The sequence below is a fragment of the Arvicola amphibius genome, chromosome 9, assembly GCF_903992535.2.
Source record: "Arvicola amphibius chromosome 9, mArvAmp1.2, whole genome shotgun sequence".
Classification (NCBI taxonomy): domain Eukaryota; kingdom Metazoa; phylum Chordata; class Mammalia; order Rodentia; family Cricetidae; genus Arvicola; species Arvicola amphibius.
In genome coordinates, this window is record NC_052055.2 from 8,237,558 (window position 1) to 8,260,053 (window position 22,496).

At 39.6% G+C, this 22,496-nt stretch overlaps 1 protein-coding gene across 3 annotated transcripts in view; it reads right to left on the minus strand.

Annotated features, from left to right (window-relative positions):
- Rspo2 (R-spondin 2) overlaps positions 1–22,496 on the minus strand; it is a 135,332-nt gene that overhangs the window by 45,698 nt on the left and 67,138 nt on the right. For 2 of the 3 annotated variants that reach the window (XM_038342956.1, XM_038342955.1), the window contains exons 3-4: positions 5,642–5,785; positions 3,124–3,312 (exon numbers count right to left, since the gene is read on the minus strand). In XM_038342956.1, the coding sequence (XP_038198884.1) occupies positions 3,124–3,312; positions 5,642–5,785 (333 nt within the window). The remainder of the gene's footprint in view (positions 1–3,123; positions 3,313–5,641; positions 5,786–22,496) is intronic. The other variant, XM_038342957.1, reaches the window with a different exon arrangement.

Consider the following 22,496-nt stretch of genomic DNA (forward strand, 5'->3'; position numbering starts at 1 on the left):
AAAAATCACCGACATTGGTGCTGTCAGCTTATAAATGAGGAAATCAAGGCCAAGAGGGGTTAAGCAACTTTGCCAGAGGTCACAAAAGTTAAGAGTTGACAGGATGTAGACGTCCAGATCACAGACCTTACCTCTAAGGGTGCATCTGAAAGTCCAAGAAATCTTACATGTTTCCTCAACAAGGAAAGAAAAGGAAACTGACCAAAACGAAAGGTTTGGAAATGAAGAATGGGGACTTTAGTACAAATACATCTACTGAAGTTGCTATGGAACTTCTTTATTTTTTTCCCCTCACAAAACAAATTGCGTGTGATGGGTAAAGAAAGAAATAGGTAAGGTCATTATACCATGATGTTTTTGCTGTTACTTTTACTTTTATAGTTTTTCATTTTCTCCTACTTAATAGCTTTCAGTGTAACATCTTACGCACTTAGCCATTCCACGATGCTGACCTCTAGCTCGGGCCTTTCCTTAATCAAAAGCAGCTGATTTTAATGCGCCTGCGCTCCAGTGTGAAGGAGGCAAAGACTGCATTTGAGTGCAATCAGGTTAAGATTGGCTCCAACAGGAGAAAAATCCATACATATGTTGAAAAGATCTGAAAAAAATGCCTGTATTCCCAACCTGATTACGACTTACATTTTTGCATGGTTTGTCAAAGCAGATCACTGAAATCAAATCAAGATGGAAAAGGGGATAAAGTGGTTTTCTTCTTCATTCTTCTGTAATCAGCGTGACCCGCTGAAGAAGGGGACTTTGCCTTCTCTCACCTGGGGCAAGGTGGGACTCACCAGTGGAGGTTATGCCAATTTTTAACAACCGCTGCCAAATTCCAAAATTAGTTTCTTAGTTCTTATATCCTATATTTGTAACTAGAAGTCACTTTATTACAGAACCATTAATGTCTACTAATTTATTTTCTTTAAATCAAACAAAACAAGTTTCAGCATATCTTTGAAACCCTGTTTTATGTAAACCCAAGAGTGTTTACTATTTCACTATATTTAGACAAAAAAATTAGTAAACTGAAAATGAAATAGCTACAGGGATTAGAGCAATGCTTAATGGATAAAATATGGTTAAAACCTAAATACAGTTTAAACTAGAATCTATATCTGATCTATTTGTTAGGAGAAGAAAACTAGGTTTATATGATGTGGTGTGTGTGTGTGTGTGTGTGTGTGTGTGTGTCTGTGTGTGTGGTGCAATTTAAATTATCAGTAGAATCAGGCATATTCCATGACGATGGCAACTGTTAGTAGCACAAAGAACAGAAATGTGATAAATATTATGGCTAACACCCTATTTACTCTCTAGAAAACTCTGTCAGGACTGAGGTCAGGACAAAATGAAAGGCTGGAAAGGGTAAAGGAGTGTGTGGGCTCTTCTAACACATAAGCATGTTTGTTACAAGAATATTTTCAGCCTAATTTTTGCTATTAATTTAAGCCACAATTGCAGGACCATGATGCTTAAAAAGGGAATGGGGGGGAGGGGGGAACGGGCCAGTTATATAAACAATATACAACAAAGGACGTCTTTCTTTTCGATACCTGAATACATCAGGTTTGCTTTTAGGCAAAAGGTTGCAGGTTAAATGCTCTCAGCTATCCAAGAAGTGGCTTATTAGTTTTGTAAGAAAATATTTTCTTATATTTTGACTGAAAAATACCCACTTTAACTGAACAAAACCATCCTTGTTAGTGCAAAGGCAGACCCAAAAAAACTTTGTTTCAAAGGCCCAGTAAGGAAAAGCACGACTAATTCAAGAGGAAAAGCTGCCTCCTCCGTGGGAGCTTCTGAATCTGGATCTAATCGTCCTCAGAGGCTGGCTGGAGTCTTGCAGTCTTCTGAGTGTCGTCGGCCTCCACGCGTCGTAGACCTTCTCCACACGGCAGCACAGTGTGGATAGAAACCCATTTTAGCAGCTACATGTCCTCTTTCTGGGCTAGAGTTAGAAGCCAAGAAGCTACACACTAACAGAGGGTGAGGGGAAAGAGGCCAACCGAGGTTTGGGCTATTTTAGGAGGCACTTTTCCAAACACAACTTTCTTTCAGCTTTGGTTTTCTATTTGTACACTTTTGAAAAAAAAAATCTCTCAGTTTCATCTGTGGCAACATGGCTTTGGCCAGTGATACAATAAATGTCAACAAGTGATTACTGCTTTAAGAAACACACTAGCATTGTGAACATTCCCTGTCAAGAAGCTGGTGAGATGATTCGGTCAGTTATATGCTTGTTGCCCCAGCCTGTAGACCTAAGTTCATACATCCAGCATCCTCATTAGTCAGATAGGTCAATACTCCAGCTCTAGGAAGGGTGCACAGAGACAGAAGGCCTTAAGGCCTTGCTGGACAGCCAGCCTAAACCAAAATAGTGAGTTTCAGGTCATTAAGGGACCATGTCTTAAAAAGATTGGAAGTAATAAAGGGAGATGGCATATGTTGCTGTCTAGCCTGCACATACACACACGTGCACATAAACACATATGTACATAAGACCCACATACACACAAGAACTGCATTTTGACCTCCTGATTCTGTGTTGTCCAACACCTTGCTAAGGACTCCTAATTTCTAAATGAGCCTAATCCGGCTATTTTAGAATAATGACTACAAATCAGTATAATTATTACAAAGAGTTAAACACACACAAACCAGTAACTGTTTTCTACAAATCATTATCCAAACAAAGAGAAGGGGCTGACTTTGGTAACACCGGGACAGGGTTTTTTCCTCCCAGTGTTTGGGTAAGTTTATTTTAAGCCGTTTTCTGCAACTAGTAATGATGCAGATGATTTTACAGATTCCACAGACCTCTCTAGTCTAGACCTGATTTCATAAGCGCACACACACACACAAATAAAACATCACACTTTCAGAAGTCTCATTTGAGAAAGCACATTCATATTCTTTCAAGTTTTTTTAAAGAATATTATGAAAACAAATGAAATGTCCACTCTACATAGAGCACAGCTTAAGTATTTGTTTCTGAAATAGAATCTGATCTCCTCTCCACTGTCAGTATCAGATAGATAAATAGCACTTATGGCAAGGAGGGAGAAGAGGGAGGGAAAAACTTGAGAAAGCACACAGCACACGAGAGCGCTTAGTTAGACCCACCTCCTGGACAGTGCCTCATGGCCATCTTGCATCGCCTGGATTCAGCAATGGTTGGACATGGTATTGTGTCTTTTGCTGGCTTTTTAACGATCTGTCGTGTTCTGGTTTCCAGACCCCATTTAAAGCCACACGTGCGGTTGTTTCTGCTACACGTTCCCCATTCACTCCAATGACCAACTTCACATCCTTCTGATAAAGATTTCAAAAACACAAACATAGACAGCAGTTGGATATTCACTGTTCAATTTGATATAAAACTTATACAACATTTTTTTATCTATTACCTCTAGTGTAAGCATCAAAAAACAGCTTATGTAGCCTACAGGAGCTGAACTCATCTGTCTAGAACTACAGTTGCTTAAGTCAGAGAGCACTGACAGCTAAGACAAACAAATGCCACATAAGTAATGAAGGACCTGCTGCTTTCCATCTGTCACGTTTCTGAAGGGATACTGCTGGCCAGTCAGAAATGCAAGGCTCTGTCATCTCTAAAAGATGGCCTCGAAACAGGCAAAGCCTAAAGAGAAGATGCTGTTTTCAATGCCATGGTGGGAGTAACCATCTATCAGGCTAATTTCATATTCCCTACCACATATCCAAATCCGTAACTGTGTTTGCTTTATTTCACAAGTACTGGGAGTTGGCAAGGAGTTCAGTATGTATTAGTGTGTGTGTGTGTGTGTGTGTGTGTGTTTTCTGATTCTGCCTATTCTACCTACTCTTGTATTTCTTACCCTCTGTACCCATGCCATATAATACACGTTTGAAAATTAACAGACAGCTGAGGCAAAAAATGATATCTATTTTTTGTAGTCATGAAATACTTTTGATGCCCATTTTGTAAGAAGACTGAGCAGTGGCGGAGGCAGGGAGAGGACAGTAACACTGTAGAGTTGAACCTCCTCATCGGCTTTGTACTGAAAAGCTCCTCATACGATACATGAGGACCCCAGTCTGGAGTCCACACAGAGCACACTGTGTTTTCAACCTCAGTAGGCATCAGAGACAAGTCCAGGATTTTTTCAAACCCATTTAAAATTGTTATATAGGGTTATATATGCACAGGATTCTATCATGGAATATTCTGTACATTTCCATTTACAATTTGTAATAGGTGTGATTATTGCTTCTCAAAAGCTAAAATGACGTTCATATGTTTTTAGCAGCTTTTTCATTTTTCAATTGGGTGATAAATTCATGTACTAACTCACACATTAATACCATTGTAAATTAACACATTTCTTTCCAAAACTCACTTCTAAGTTTTCAAATATATATAACTTCAAAATGGTTCAACAATATTTCTAAAGAAGTAATTGTCAAGTTCCGTTTTGAAATCACTCCATTTAAGGGAATGGGGAGTATAACTGATGATTCTTAGCTCCACTGGATGTCAAATCAGAGTCAAATCAGATGTACAGTACATCTAGTAAAATTTGAAGGAGACGGGCATGAAATTACAGCTAAGATCAAATCTACAGATTTGCAAGTGTAGCCACTTTACCTGCTAATGAATAGCACAGCCATGGAAAAAACCCACAGTATTTTATAAACCCCACAGTATAAAATTCACATGAAGTTTCCAAAATGGGTGATTATTTTTTAACAATATGTATATTAAGGTATTCTACAGATCTAAAATTCAGTTAACACCAAAGCAATTTTAATAAACTTTGTAATTTGCAGCCAATAATCAAGAAAATATATTTGGGCAGAAGAACATTCTCACTTTTCTGTTTTCATGCAGATGGCTAAGCAAGAATCTCCATAGTTTGTTTGTTTGCATGGCTAAGGCAATAGCATGGATGGCATAAAAATGCTTGGAAGTTTTGTTTTTCTTCTAAATAAAATACTTGTGCAGTACTGTGGTGGTCTGAATAGGTATGTCCCCCACAGACTCGGTGTTTGAATGCTAGTACCATAGGGAGCCACAATAACAGGAGGTGTGGCCTTGTTGAGTAGGTGTGGCCTGGCTGGAGGAAGTGCCTCACTATAGGGGCAGGCTTTGAGGTCTACAGTAGATGCTCAATCTATGCCCAGCACACAGAGGCCTTCTGCAGCCTGTGAATCAAGATGTAGAACCCTCAGCTCCTTTTCCAGCACCATGTCTGCCTGCACACTGCTGTGTCCCACCACGGTGTTAATAGACTAAACCTATGAAACTGGAAGTCACCACAATTAAGTGTTTTCCTTTATAAGAGTTGCCATGGTCTCCTCACAACAATAGAAACCCAAACTAAGGCAAATACCAATAATTTATTATGATAATAATAAATTGGTGTATTTGTGATGATAAAGTTTATCACCCCTTAAGTAGGCTAACTCAGCAAATACATAACTACCAAGTTTTGGAACAAAGATACCATCATCACAATGCCTAAACTCTTTAGAATCAGCAAAAGCTAAAACCTTTTGGTTCTAATGAGCATTGGAACTCATTTACTTTTAGGCTATCTCCAACATGAATAGGTGCACAAACAGGCATGAAGACTGGAGAGATGAATTAAGACCTACTCACCTACGCATTCCATGGTCTCATCTAATGGTGCAAAACCATCCGGACATTCATCAAAGCAGCGGCCTCTGTGCAAATAAAAGCCTACTTTGCACTTGGTACAAAAGTCTTTGCTAAAGCAAGAGTCACAGTTTTCTATTCTGCATCCTACAATTTTAAAGAGAAAAAACATAGTTAAAGTTGTGCAATTAACAAATCAAATTACATAAACTCATTAGTTACTTTAGCCAAAGCATTAACGGTTAGAAAAGTCCAAAGCTTTTATTTTCTTATGTTAGAGCATTCTAATTCACTCCCTAATTCTTCCAACAGCATGCCACATTAATAAGTTAAGTAAGAATGCCAACAAAGGCCCTGAGGCAGCAGGAGACTCCAGAAATGTTTGGAAGTTCAAATGGGATTAAAGAAGATGATTGTACAGAATATCCTCTAACTACAAATTACATCGCCTCCAAGACTGAAATCTGTGCTGCCTTTCAAAGTTGCACAATGGGAAACAGAGTGGGAACTCTACTCAGTATCTTCTGTTTTCAGATAGTCAGTGACTTAAGAATTCAAATTTCAAAAAATCTTTAAATGCCTGATGCATCACCCAAAGCACTGGTCAATGCCCTTGGTCTTTTTTATAGAGACAAGGGTAGGGGAAAGGAAGGATTAGGTCACTTTGTGGGAACCTCATAGCAGGAAAACCTTTGTATACATTTCCATTTACTCTTCCCAGTCGGGTGGAACCCTTAATTTGTAAATGAGGACCCTGGGATCTAAGAGACAGAAAGTCATACAGGGAGGAGTGGCTGCTTTGGTTCGGACTGGGCATCTTCTTAAACACAGTCTCCTTTCAAGATTATGGTAAAGATGTACAATAACATAATAAATCCACTGACATATGAAGTATGCAGATAGAAGCAATGAGTGATCAGAAACATTTTCCAACCAAAAGATAAAATGTTCCAACAAGGTGTTTAAAGAAAACAATCAATTGGCTTGAATTCTAGAGCAGTTTCTCCGGAAAAGGCAGTGACATCTGGGCCAGACATCAGTGGCAGGCACAGGCAGAAATGAAGATGCTTCCTGGAGGGGACAGCAAAGGAGCTGGCAGGTTGTTTCATTGAAAGGCCAGGGATTCAACAGGCTGTAGTTAATGGTTAGTTGTAGCATATTTAACTGTTGGTGATCATCAGTACCCAGAGTGATATGCAAACTCAGTAGCATCACATCCATCCTTCCACAAGTCCCCAGCACTATATTCAGTGTCATAAGGATTCTGGAAAGACGTAAGCCATATATTTCCCACAAACTAAAGGTAATTGGAATAGAAAATATAACTGAAATTTTAAAAAAAAAATCCCTTTGTGATTCCAGAAATTAACAAAAGGCAAAAAAGTCATCTAAAATGCATTATATAATGTTAATTTCTAGGCCATAAGCAAAAAAAAAAAAAAAAAAAAAAAAAAAAAAAAAAAAAAAAAGGCAGGTCCCTGCCTTTCCATTTTGATTCTGCAAGGGTCTTTTGTGTATGAAGTGACCACCATGGAGCACCTTACTGAATACCACCAAATACAGAACCAGAACACCAAACGGGTCCACCAGTAAATTACAACATTGCTTCTTTGCTGGGGGAAGAAAATAATGGCATAGAAGTATACTTTGTCACCTCATAAAAGGTTCATTTGTAGTCTTAAATGCTGTAAGCTGCATTTTAATAAACAGAGGCCTGCAGCTGGATAGAAGCTCTCAATCACGGTCAGACTACATGACCAGTATGTCCACAAATTGTGGGTTTTCTTGCTTCGTTATTCGAAGAGGCAAGCAGCCTTCTCTGTTACAGAACTTTTTTCCAAGACACGATAAGCATTCCAAAGGATGAAACAGAAGAGGGTAAAGGGAACAACAATACAAAAAGAAACGCTATTGTTTTAAAAGTGAGGACTCCACACTTCACCAATCAGCCATTACCTACAAGGTCTGATTTGGCTTTTAAATATGTTCTGCACAGTTAAGTCGTTTGGCCAAAATGTTATAGCAACCAGCATTTGGAATTAATTTTACAAGATTTTTTGCTGATCTTTATTGTTACTTAAGAGTTCCTTTCCTCATTCCGTTCCTCACTTCTGAGACCCACTTCTCGAGTGCAGAATTTCTCAAATGTCTATCATTCTCCGTAGAGTCCCTCAGGACTATTTCAGGCATAAATCCTGCTGGAGAAAAGCTTAATTATGCACTCTCAAATTTGATACATTTGCTACATCGATAGCAGAATACTATAACCATTAAAAAGCACACTGGGAATTACAAGCAATGACGTAGAGCGAGTGCGAAGGCCTATTGTGAAAGGAAAAAGAAAAGGGCAGGCTACAAGTTATATGGAACATAATACAACAAAGACATATACAGAACGGTGTGCATATACATGTGTGTATAAAGTGCACAGAGAAGTTAATCTGAGGGTAGGAGAGTAGAGCTGTGGAGTGCCAAAGAGTGTCTGTGTTCCAAAATCATATGAAACTTTTACAATTACAGTTCAGCTATATGATGAAAATAAAAGATTATTTAAGATATATGCAATTGAATAAACTACCGATGTTGTTTTTTTTGTAAAAGCCTCTTTATTAACACTATGAAATAATTCTTTTGATTTCAACAGGGAAAAACAAATAATTCTGTAGATCACATCTCAAACCTTTCCAGATTTGGAAACACAAAGCTCGACCCTTAATATTGCTGAACCTGCTTTAGCCTTCAAACTAACTCCATGTTTGTTTAACCATTTCTTGTCAGGTTCTCTGTATCCTAGTGTTCTGTGGGTAACTTTCTCTTCCATTCTAAGGAAAAAAAAAACCCTAAAATAATATCTACGCACTAAAGCGTCCTTTAAAAGGTTTGATTGGGGCTAAGCGCAACACCGAAAGCTCTGCTGGTCTTCCTGGATTCTATGGATTCCCAGTTTGTATCACGGACTCATCTTAGTACTCTAAACTTTGACCTAAATAGCAATGTGTGAGCCACTTTCCCAGAAATTACCCATTGATGTGCCTCGGAAACCTCGAACCCTTTCTCATTAGCCCCAGATCGTCCAACCCTATTTGACCATGACTCAGAGAGGTAATGCTTCCAAGGAGAAGGGTAATCTCTTGGGGTGGGGGTGGGGGCCTCATAGTCCTGCACTCAGCCAGGAGCGGCTTTCCCCAGAAATACCTAAGCCATAGCTTGTTACCCTTAATTTACTGGGATTCATTTCAGTCTTGTTAATTTGTCTTTTCACACACAAAAGTCATTCTAAATAAAATTTAAACCATTAAAAAAAAGCTTTTAGGGACATACAGAAATTTTCTTTCTTCTCTAAAGTCATATTAGGCTCATTCCATAGGAAGGATTACTGTCTTAATTATTTCTCATGTGTGTTTCCAGAAATCTCGTGGTAAAACATTAAATTTAATGGGTTAAACACCATTTAAATGCCAATGGGAACATACAATAGCTGGTTTTACGTTTGAAAACTTTATACTGTGTAATAGGTATCAAAATTTACTAAGCATGGGCCTTTGGCATGAAAGTATGTATTTTAAGTTTTTGTTCAGAATGTAAGAACCTACTTTAGCCAACTTACATGCTTCTTAATTACAGTGCCTCCCCAAAAATGTAATCCACCAAGTGAGGACTGCCAATGTCGGTTTAAGTAAAATTACTGTCCAAGTGAATCTGTGGCCAAACGCAGCCTGACGGGGCTGTCATTTGGCCACAAGGGCTTATCCTAGCCAAGATGCAGAAAAGCATGCTGGGCAACCCCCTTCTCCTGTCTTCCCAACACCACCCCATACAGGCTCTAAAGTAACATTTTTCAAATTATACTGTAGTCTCCTTCATTCCAGGCATTCCCCAAGAACCTAGTATGTGCTGTGTGTGCTGCCAGACCCTAAGAACATGGTTCGTTAACACCCATCCTTCAGTCCCAGGGATGCCAATGCCAAAGTGATGGGCCACAGCCACGCGGCACTAACACAGTATCGGAGAGATACTAAAATACACAGTAGAGGTGCCTGCTGGCTGCATTGCAGGCAGAGACCAAGAGCCCATTGCTGTTCTCCCATTAAATTTTTATTTGTTTCATTTTATGAAATCTCCATTTCTGGCACAGCGCTGGACATGGAGTGGAATTTTAGCACGTGCCAAGTAAACAAATCACAAAATGCCATTTACAAACTCAATTTCTTTATTATCTGCATACTAAGTATGAGATTGCTAGCATGTATACAATATGCATCTCAGATATGAAAAAGATGAGAAACAAAACAAAACAAAATAAACTACCCCCACCAGCCATAGAGAACTGTAAATCATATAGGAATACCAAATAAATATCTGAAAACAATCAGAATAGAGAAAGCATAGACCCAAGTAAAGGTAATACATCCTGTGGATTTTAGGCTGTTTTAGTTAAATTTACTTTTAAAAGACCGAGGAAACTAGAACCCTGACAAGGCAAGGTTGTAGAAGCACTGGAGAAAACACACATGATTGGTGATTGGCCTAGGGAAGAGTAGGCTGAATAGGGCACATGTCAGTGATGGGGATGCTTCCTTTTATCTATGTGGGTTTTAAATACTTAAATAGCAATTGACATTATTAAGAAAATAATAATGGGTTGGGTTAATGATTAGGGACTTGATTTGCCTTAGGGACTGGTTTTGCTAGATACCCAAGCACAAGAGCAAACTGACCAAAATAGTGCCTAGACAAATAGAAACCCATAGGGTCTTGGAGACCTGATGGATGAGTAACCTCAGGATCTTTAGCCTGCTTTAAAGAAAGGCACTTTGACAAGCAACTGAGTAATAACATGACTAATACTAGAAGGGTTATAGAATGTGTGTCTGTGTCTCTGGGTCTGTGTGTCTGTGTGTCTGGGTCTGTGTGTGGAGAGTTTCAGAAAGTTAACCTTACTGAAAGACAAGTTTAAGGAAAATATTTAGGACCCTAATCATTCTAAGAGGACATTGACAGGGGCAATCAAGAACACACTGAGTAGAGAAGGCAGAAACCAGAAGAAAACCCAGTGATCCCTCGCTCTTCATGCAGTCCTCGGTAGCTTCAGGGCCTAAGTACACAGAGATTTTTCTGTCTCTTCTCACTCTAATCTAGACCCCCTGAGTGCTTCAACATGACCAGCAACAAACAGAAGAAAACCAAAATCTTAAATACAAAGAAATATCAAGACTTAAGTCTAACAGTGAAAATATAATTCTGTATATTGCAATCTATTATGAGAAGAAGGGAAGAACTTGAGTACTATAAGGACCTCAGAGAGACGCTGAAAAATAATTCTCTATTTTCTGATGCTGATAAAGACAAATCAGCCATTGAACCTCACTGCCTCGTGACCCTCTGCTGCCTTTTTATATCTTTTCTTCTTTCCCAGGTCATCCTCATAGTCAAGGCACTTGTACCTCCTGATGCATGCTGGGATGACACAGTGTTCTACTGTATTGAACTGAAAATGCTTCTTTCTTTCACATCAGCACCTGCTCTTTGAGTACAGAGCCACTGTCACCTTCGGAAGGCAACAACCCCCCCCCATTGCAGCTCTATCAATCCAAGAACACTCTGTCCCTGGGAATACTTAAGAGGTTTCTCTGCTGGTTACAGGGTAGCATCGAATAGAAGTTAAAGGACCAACATACCCCAAGCAACAAAATTAGACTTATGGGGACTTTCCACTGAGAAATCACTGACAGCATCTTAAACTGCTGTCTCTGCTGTATAGCCTTTCTTCTCCAGACTAACAACCACTTATAAGTATCCCTAAGTAAAAATCTTTAGGTTATCAAGATTATATATTCTCAGGTGATCTTGTCTATTTCCCCTTTCCAGGTGGATCTATGTATGTTTTTCTTAGGGTTCATTTTGGGGTAGGAAGAGAAGGGGTGGAAGGGAAAGAAGAGGGAGAAGAGAGGGGAGGAGAATTTGAAGAAACGGGATAGTCGAAATGGAGGAAGGACAGAGATGAGAGCAAGGAAAGAGATATTTTGTTTGAGGGAGCAATTATGGGACTAGCAAGAAACCTGGCACTAGAGAAATTTTCAGGAATCCACAAGGATGACCCCAGCTAAGACGCTGAGCAATAGAGGAGAGGGTACCTGAATTGGCCTTGCCCTGTAGTAAAATTGATGACTGTCTTAAATATCACAATAGAACCTACATCCAGCAACTGATGGAAACAGAGGCAGAGCCCTGTAGCCAAGCAATGGGCTGAACTCCCAAAGTCTAGTTAAAGAGTGAGAAGAGTAAGAATATGAGCAAAGAGGTCAAGACTTATGATGGGTACACCCACTGAAACAGCTTACCTGAGCTAATAGGAGCTCAACAACTCCAGATGGACAGGGAAGGAACCAACATAGGTCCAAACTAGTCCCTCTGAATATGGGTGACAGTTCTATGGCTGGGGCAGACTACAGGGCCACTGGCAGTAGTGCCAGGATTTATTCCTACTGCTGATACTGACTTCTTGGGAATCTATTCTCTTTGTATGGATACCTTGTTTAGCCTAGATATAGTAGGAAGGGCCTTAGACCTCTGAGAAGTGGATGGGGGTGAGATGGAGGGAATAGAAGAAGGGGAGTGAGTGGGAACTGGTATATAAAATAAAAAAAGATAAGTTTGATTTTTAAAAATAAATAAATAAAATTTTAAAGATAATATATTTCTAATATTTGTTAGTACAAAAATCTCATCACAGTATGGATTGATGAAAACTATAAATCAAAAGCTAAAAATCACTATATTTTGCAATGGAGTCTAGCTACACACAGCTCATCAGGGGTGTCATATCATTTCAGATTAAAGAAAATAAAGGGCAGCCCTCGGCTTTTCATACTTACAGCTGAACGACTTGCAGGGTAGTACAGAAAACCAGCACTACTAAATTAATAGACAATCCTGCTGAAGTCTGGGGGAAACCCAGTTGAAATGGTTCAAGTCAAAATTGCTTCTACCAGGGAGCATACTTAGCACAGATGCCACCCAAGTATCCTGAGTATAGAATAGGGTACAAGGGCTCAGAGACAGAACTGAGTACGATGAGAAAGCAGAGGCTACTACAGCAGTGCTGTGGTCAGCTGACCTGAGGACAGTGATTTCATCACTCTTATGGGACGGTGGGCAACTTAGACTAAGATTCTCTTTATCTTCGTGACCCAAAATAAGAGTAATTTCAGCCTTCATTTCATAGGTCTGTCAGGATTGTTCAGAAGCTTTACCAAGTGCGATGAGCTCAGTGCAGTGCCTGCTGGGTAGGGAGGGATCAAAGCATGTGGGCTTTCATCAATATAAAAGTTTACTAAGAGAACATGCTAGTCATCCCAGTGCTGAGGAGGATGAGACAGGACTGCCGTGAGTTCAAGACCAGTCTAGGAAGTCTCTGTCAGAGAAAGACAGAGATGGAGAGACACTGAGATAGAGAAACACACAGAGAGACACTGAGAAAGACACATGCAAGACAGAGGAGACAGAGAGAGAGAGAGAGAGAGAGAGAGAGAGAGAGAGAGAGAGAGAGAGAGAGAGAGAGAGAGAGAGGAGAACTTACAAAAGTATAAAAAGAAACTTGCCTGCTGCGGAATAATCCTTCTGTACACTGTGAAAATGTGTTACCCTCATTGTTAATAAAAAGCTGATTGGCCAATATCTAGGCAGGATTTTAGGGGCAGAGAGAATGCTGGGAAAAAGGGCAGAGTCAGAAGAGTAGTAAACAGATGCAGAGAGAAGCAAGATGGACATGCCATGCTGAGAAAATATAACAAGTCATGTGGCAAAAGTGCAGATACAAATATGAGTTAACTAGCCAGTGGTTGTGGTGCACACCTTTAATCCCAGCACTCTGAAGGCAGAGGCAGGCAGATCTCTGAGTTTGAGGCCAGCCTGATCTACAAAAGCTAGTTCCAGGACAGATTCCAAAGCTACAGAGGAACCCTGTCTTGAGAACCAAAAAAAAAATTAACTGCAAACATAAGAGGTAGCCAGTAGAAATATTGAGCTATTGGGTAAGGCTTTATAATTAATATTAAGCCTCTGTGTGGTTACTTGGGAGCGCCTTGTGGGACAGAAACTTCCACCTACAACTGCAACCCAAGATGATGAATGGATGGAAGTTCAAAGGCTCCAGAATACTTCATGAACAAAATAACTTTCATTGATATATATTTAATTTTTATGCAATGATAATTTATGTACATGTATACTATAAATTTGTACACTACTCACTGAAGAGCATATTAGTTCATTTGTTGTGCACAGACCTATGTGGAAAGTCATCTACTTGGAGCATTAGGTACCTGGAGTTAGGACACTGAGGTCTCAAAGCAATATTGAGGTGAGAGAAGAAGACTGATCAGACAGAAATCCATTGTAGTGATATTTTGTTTGTATTTTAACAAATAAAGCTTTTCTAAAGATCAGAGTGCAGAGCTAGCCACACTAGTTAACCATAGAGGTCAGGCATTGGTGGCACACACCTTTAATCCAGGCCTTGGGAGGCAGAGGCAGGGGAATCTTTGTGGACTCAAGGCTACCCTGGGCTACACGAGACTGAATCTGACTGAAAGAGAAAAGAGATCACACAAAGGTGATACCAGCACTTGGGATCCATGCCTTTAATCCATGCACTAGAGAGGTACAGACAGGAATGATATGGCTGGGCAGATAGAGGAATATAAGTTGGGAGGAGACATAAGTTCATTGCAGTCTGAGGATGCAATCTGAGCATGCAGTATGAAGACAGAATCACCCTTTTGGTCTGAGGATCCAGTAGAGGTAAAGGGCCTTTCTAGTGACTAGCTACACTGCTTTTGATCTCTCAGCTTTCTTCCCTAATATCTGACCCTGGGTTTTTATTATCAGTACCAATTAGAATTTATGCTATACTCTATTCCTACTTTCTTCGCCAGAGAGGAGAGAAACACTTAACTTATCTCTATTATATAAAGTCCTGCCTTTGGTGGAAACTTTAACCCTCAAACACAACCAGGTCAGATGAATGAACGCCATGCAGAAATAGAATTCTATATCTATATGAAAAGTAGCCTATTTTATATCATGTTGTCATGGTTCTCCTTTTTCACACAGTGTTGCGAATTAGGTCAGTACAATAAATAACCAGGCCAGCTCAAGAATAACAATTATATTTTAAGGGTTATAAGGGGAAACACGCTACAAGAGTGGTAGGTCTGACTTCCTATCTGTTTGGCAGGAGCTGCACAGAGAGCGTGCACCTGGGTCCTCCCAGTTTTTATTCCTGGGCTTCAGGTAGCCACACCTTAACTAGATGTGATTGGTTGACAGAGTTTCCCCATCAACATAGTACATTCCTATGTAGCCAAGGTTGATCTTGCACTTGACCTTATCCAGCCTCAGCCTCTTAATGTAGAGTTACAGGCGTGCACCCCCATGCTAGGCATACTTTATTTTGATGCCTAGAAATACAAATCCTATCAAAATAATTTTCTTCACAGGTTCATTTTTAAGTTAAGTCTTACAAATTTACAGTGTATAAGCACCAAATTCAAATTGAATTATACTGGTAGTACCTTCTCTGTATCTTAAACAGTGTATCTTTTCTACATGCTAAAAAGGAAAACAAAATAAACACTGAGTATGATAAAAAGCTTAGTAGTCAAATACAGACATGGGCTCCTCTCATAGTTCAAGTGTTGCATATTTAAAATTGTCCTGCGAACAAATGAGATGAAAAAGAGACTTCTTCTGGGGAATGCAATGCTTTGTTTTAAAGGGATTTGCATTTCCATTTAAGGAAGATAGGAGAGACAACCACCTCAAAGTAAAATTGACAGGAAGACAATTTTAAATTATAAAACAAATTCATATTTCATATCAGATTTCCAATTCTTGCCAGCAGCAGGTTCCTCATCCTGGTTACTCCTTGTGCTTTTCCTATTTTGGTAACTTGTCAACCCTATCATATTAAGGTGAAACCTTAACAGTGTAATAAACTTCAGACCTGAGTCCCCATTGAAATTTGCCAAGTGTTGGAAAAGGCAATTTTCTCTGCCCAGCTGAGAGGAAACACTATATACATCTTACCCTCCACTCAACCTCCACCAAAGGCAAACAAGAATAATCTCTCAATACCTTCACACTCCAAACAGGCTTAAGGCAGAGGTACAAGGCTCGAGAGTAAATATCTTAGAATATATATAGACCTTAAGGTCTCTGTCAACTACTCAACTCCATTAGAACACAAAGAAGCCATGACTCATGCATCAAAAAAGCATAGCTGTTTTCCAATAAAACTTGGCTCATGGACACATAAATACAAGTGAAAGTTATGTCCCATGCATCATCTTCATGTCGATTTTTTCTCTAGCACTTAAAGCTCTAAAAAGTTATCCCTTAACCAAGGCCCTGAAACACATGATGGCAGGCCAGAATGTGACCTTGGTTGAATTTTACTGAGTTCTGACTTCAATGAACTGTTTTGTTTGTAAACATCAAGTAGAAGCATCTTAACTTAGGGACTCAGAATGAGTCTGAAATCCACCACCAGATCTACACATAGTTTGGTGATCTCCACACAAGAAAATGACTTTGATCAGCTATCAACAGTGATATATTGTCTTGCTGTAGCAAGTGTCTCAACCCCTGCTTGCTGTGTCACTGGCATGTGAATGAAAAGGCTGGCTGATTTTTAAAAAAGGGAGAGAATCTAAAAACAAAATGTTTAGAGTGAAAGCAATATAAATTTACTTGTAGTTCTGCTATTTTTAATGAGCTATCTGTCATCTGTTATCTTTAATTAGTTCTGCTTAAGAATGGCTTAGCTATGTGCAACCATCCAGTTCAATGACTGAAGGAGATGGAAACTAATTACACCATACAGTAGAAGCCAATCTTCGGGTTGGTCAGTAGATGCCTCCGAATGTCTATTTTCACTGTCCATGACAATGCTCTGACCACATTTCTAAGCACTTTAGCAGCAAGGGAGACGTTCCACAAGTGCCTTAGAAAACTAAGCCATGTCCGGTCAATGCCTTACTTTTTAGAGAAGCATAGAATCCAAGGAAGCATGAGCCTTTTGAAATGAGTAATGTTCGGGCCAAAGAGATTGCTCTTCAAGTTGACCCAAGTTTAGTTCCCAGCAGTCCCATTGCAGGTGAAGATACTGGAGGGAAATTGCTAATTAGAACTCTGATGATGCCATTCTTGATGAAACATGCCTATAAAACCAACAATCTGAAGGTTAAAGCAAGAGAACTGCAAGAATTGAGACAAGTCTGTGTAAGTGGAGGTTGCTTGCTCATTTCCTGAATGCTCAGACCTGAATAATCACACAGATACTATTTTGATTCCAACACTGTTTGGCCAATGGTTTGTGCATATTTCTAGCTATGTCTTATATCCTAAATGAACCATTTCTATTAACCTGTGTATCGCCACAAAACTGTGGCTTACTGGTAAGGTTCCATGCTGGCATTTTGCTCCTTCTGCAGCTACATGGTGTCTCTGTGACTCCACCTGTCTCTTGACATCTCCATTTGGATTTCCAACCTGGCGTTGCTCTGCTAAGCCATTGGCTGGAACAGCTTTATTCATTAACCAATGGTAATAAAACATTCACAGCACACAGAGGGGAATTGCACATCAAGTTTGGGCTATGTGGGGAGATGCTGTCTCAAAACAAATGACAAATAATTACAACAAAACCTAATATATCCTATCAAATTATTGATGGCTTAGCCATGCTACTTCCCATCACAATCAGAAAAGTATAACTGGTAGGAAAGCCACTTTGATCTTTCAAAACCATGCATTTTTATACAACTTAACTGCTTTAAACAATTATTAAATAATTATAATTTGAAACAGCAAAGAGAAAGAATTCTACTTTCATTTTTGTTGTCGTGGTAAATGTTCTAACAAACTAAGATTATTGAAGCATTTCTTTGGCTTACAATTCAAGGTTACAGTCTATCCTTATGGGGAACACTAAGGTGGGAATTCAAATAGAAAACTCACATCACATCCACACTCAAAAACAGAGAAATGAATGCACTCCTGTTGTCTGCTAGACTGCTTCTGTCTCTTAGCTTTCTTCTGCCCAATACAGGGAATGGTTCTACTCACCTTGGGCGGGGTCTTCTTAGACTAATTAACAACTGAGACAAGGCCTCCACAGACTCGCCCACAGGTGAGCCTGATATAAAAATTTCCACAACTGTTACTCCCTTCCCAGGTAATTCTAGGTCATGAAGAGTTGATATTTAAAAGTAAGAGAACACAAAGGGCTTTATTTTTTTTTTTACTTCAACAACATGACCGATGACTGAGGGGATAAATACTCTCACACTGAGATAAACAGATAATGTATATTAATGGATTGCATAATACGCTGTAAGTATGTACAAGGTTTGTGCCAACTTAAAGTATTTCAATTTTAAAGATTTATTTTTATGTGTGTGTATGTGTGTGGGGGGTGTGTGTGTGTGTGTGCTCATGCATGCATGCCACATGTGCATGGGTACATGCGGAGGTATTTTAAATCCTTTACTAGCTCAACTTCATATCTAAAGTCAAGCTTAGACTCGACTTACAAGCTGTAGATCTTATTAAACTTACCTATCTGTCTCTAGGCTTATGTCCATGTATGTCATTTATCTCCCCAACCTGTATTCAATAAAGAAAGCAGAGCAGGACGCTCTGTGTTTTCAGAGCCTAACATGACACTGGGAGCTGACACAACAATGTACTGCGATAGATGTGTCTGCTCAAGGACCAGCACATTTGAGATTTAATTTCAACCCTTTCAGAATACATATTGAAGCAGGATCCTCTCTGCGTATCTTGATGCAAGCGTACACTTTCGTTACAAATAGTTCACTTTAGATTATAAAATATTTCCAACTTGGACATCAGTTTATCATACAATACAGTAAAGAGCTCATGCCCCACTCTTTTTTCATGTATATTCCTTAACTATTAACCTGTAGATATGACGGCTAAAAGAAAAAGTGAACAGAACACTAAAGCAACTGGACTTACGAACAATAAGTTACAATGAGAAGAATATCTTTAAGAGGAACTACCAAAAGATTTCATTCTTTTGCTCTGATGGTTTTATAGATAGGCTCACAAAGAGTACGAGCCAACTCTCATTCCAGAGTGTGTTATGTAAACTGTTCTAGCTTACAAAGCTAGTTACTGGCAGAACACACTGGAGAACCCAGGATTCCTTCTAGTACAATCTTCTTTCAAATGTGATTTGTCACAAATTGATTTTGACCATTAGAAAATAAGACTGACATGAACTACTTACTGGAATTTGAAACACACTGGCAAGACTGTCATGAAATACTTAATGGAATTTGAAACACACTGGCTGTTTATTCCTGAAAACCATTTAAGTTTTCCTAATACTTTCATTTATAATTGTGGACAATTATTTTGTCTGTACTATATTGTTCATTTTTTTTTGGTGTTTTAAGACAAGGTTTCTCTGTATAACAGCCCTAACTGTCTGGAACTTGCTCTGTCGACCAAGCAGGCCTTCAACTCACAGATATCCTCCTGCCTCTGCCTCCCAAGTGCTGGGATTTAAGGTGTGCACCACCACTGCCCAGCTCATGTTCATTTTCTAAGGAACAACACAATGAAAAAACTATTCCACTGTGAGTCAGTGTTCTCGAACAGGATGGGTATCTTGCTAACTACTGGAATAGTTTGGGAGCCATACATTTCTTTATAAACCACAAGATCTATACATGTTTGCAAGAGGAGGAGAGAAACAGAATCAGGTTGAAATGGAAAAGAACTAGGAGAGACAGAGGAAGACAGGGAGAATGTAGATCAAACTCTTCCAGACCCATCCACCCATACATCTATCATCTATCTCTATCACCTGTCTATCCATCTATCTATCCGTCTACCCGTCCGTCTGTCCGTCCGTCCGTCCATCTGTCTGTCCGTCCATCCGTCTGTCTGTTCGTCTGTCTGTCCGTCCGTCTATCTATCCATCTATCTATCGATCTATCTATCTACCTATCTAATCTCTACCTTTTAATTAATCTAAATATACCTTTTCCTTCCTTGAACAGGCTATGCATGTCTTTGAATACAATAATACACACACGCGCGCGCGTGCGCGCGCACACACACACGCGCACACACGCATACACACACACACACACACACACACACACTCATTGAGGGGAGAAATTTATCAGTGAAAGTATTTTTATTCTATGGTGATATGCAAGAAATTCATCAGTATGGCTATAGGAACTGGCCTTTTCAGGCTCCCTCTCCTCAGCTGCCCAAGGAAATAACTGGGGGCGTCTCCCTGGAAACCTGGGAACCCCTCTAGGGTCAAGTCTCTTGACAACCCTCAGGTAGCTCCTTAAATTAAGATATATGCTTCCCTGCTCCCATATCCACCCTTCCTATATCCCAAGCACCCCATTCCTCCGAGCTCCCCCCGTTCTCCCCTTCACACTTTTCTCTCCCCATCTTCCCTTGGCCCAGTCTTGCCCAACCCTCAAGTTCCCAATTTTGCCTGGTGATCGTGTCTACTTCCAATATCCAGGAGGATTACTATATCTTTTTTGGGGGAGTTCACCTTCTTATTATCTTCTCAAAGATCCCAAATTTATAGGCTCGATGTCGAGGAGCAGAAGGAGAGAGAACATGAGAAAGAAAGTCAGGACCGTGAGGGAACCTCCAGCTGGCGACAGATGGAGAAGGTGACTGAGCCCCACATTGGAGCACTGGACTGAGCTCCCAAGGTCCTGATGAGGAGCAGAAGGAGCGAGAACATGAGGGAGAAAGTCAGGAACGAGAGGGGTGCGTTCACTCATGGAGACGGTGGGACAGAACTAATGGGAGATCACCAACTCCAGTTGGAATGGGACTGATGGATCATGCAACCAAACCCGTCTCTCTGAATGTGGCCAACAGCGGGGGCTGACTGAGAAGCAAAGGACAATGGCTCTGGGCTCTGATTCTTCTGCATGGACGGGCTCTGTGGGAGCCTTCTCAGCTTGGTCGATCACCTTCCTGGACCTGGGGGGAGTTGGGAGGACCTTGGTCTTAGCATAGAGTGGGGAACCCTGATGGCTCCTTGGCCTTGAGAGGGAGGGAGGGGAGGTATGGGTGGAGGGGAGGGGAGGGAAGGGGGAGAAGGAGGGGAGGGAAGGGGGAGGAGGAGGGGAGGGAGGGGGGAGGAGGAGGGAAGGAGATGGAAATTTTTAAATATAAAAAAAATAAACCATGAGAAAAAAAAAGAAAGTATTTTTATTTTCACAAAACACTATAAGACTATTTTGAAATGTGTTGTTATTACTTGTTAGCTCTGTCATAATGCAAAAAGAATGGCTAATGTTTATATGTACTCAATCTATAAAATGCATACATGAGATATATTGCAAACTACTTCCTATTAAGCAATCAAGAAAAGAAATAAAATTATTAGCATTGACTTTACTAACTCAGTGAAAGGCAAAAAAGATATTGAAAGGGGGTTTTCACCTGATAACATAAAAGCACCATGAAAGACACAATTTTATCACCTTTCTATATCACATATTTAACAGCTGCTTAGATTGCATTAATTTTTCATGTCAGGTGAGGTGGCTCACACCTGTAAGATCTGCATTGGTGGCAGGTATAAGTAAGGACCTGCCACAATGTCAAGAGTGAATCCAGCTTATACAGTGAGTTCTAGGCTTGCCCGGGCTACAAGGAAAACCTATCTAAGGCAAGCCTGTCATTAGGTAGTCTCATTCAATCTACTCAGAATAGCTTCCATTATTATACAGTAAAACTGTACCTAACCACTTATATTTTATATATTTATGGATGGATAATAGTTTCTCAATATCTTTATTTTATTTTCTATTCATAATACTCATTGCTAAAAACACAGAAAACACCTACAGTCTTCATATATACCAGTCTCTTTGTTGCTACACCTCATCTCCAAACTTTGGAAAGGGAATGATAACCAGTTTAGATAACTTTGTCCAGAAAATAGAAATATACAATCTGCTTTGCACTATTTGCTAAACAATTGTGGAAAAAAATGTATGTATCAGAGATGTTGGCGCAGAACAGAAACTAAACAGTAAATAAAGTTTATGTGACAGAGAGTCACTTGGTTATCTGTGCTTTAACTAAACGAGACGACAGCTGTGTACTGGTTACAAATCAGGATGTGTTTAGGATGAGTGAAGGGAGAACGCTGAATAAGAGTGACTGAGTCCGGAAACATTCTTTCTCATCCCATGGTTACATGTACCACTCCTCTTTGTGGCAAATCTATGTTTATTTTTTGTCAAGGTGGATTTGAATCTGATATTTCACTTAATTTTTTTAAAAAAATACTTTTAAAATAGGAGAAAGAAGGGAGTTTACATTTTCTGGCAACTATACTACGTGTGAGCATTCACACTAATAATGAATGTCTAGCTTCATTCAAAATAAAAGCATATTAAAACAAAAAAAATCACCTTATACATTTTTCATTAATTCCTAGGTAGGTACGAGGTAAAAATATCTACTGTTAGTTGAAATATGAGCTGACACCTGTACTATATACTTATCCAAATTTCCACAAGATTAGGGTAATATTTGCCTAAAGATTTCAAGATGTGCATTATAGTTAAAAGTACACAAAGACAAATCTGACAAATATATAAAAGTATGTATGGAAATGGAATAAAGAAACATTTTTAAAGGAATACCGCTCAGTGTGCTTGTAATTGGCAAAGGCTGAAAGAGAGTTTCCGGGAGGTAAGAGCTAAATGGTGTATGCCAATCCCAGGGAAGGATGTACGGCTGTGTTAAACAGCATGAAAAAGTC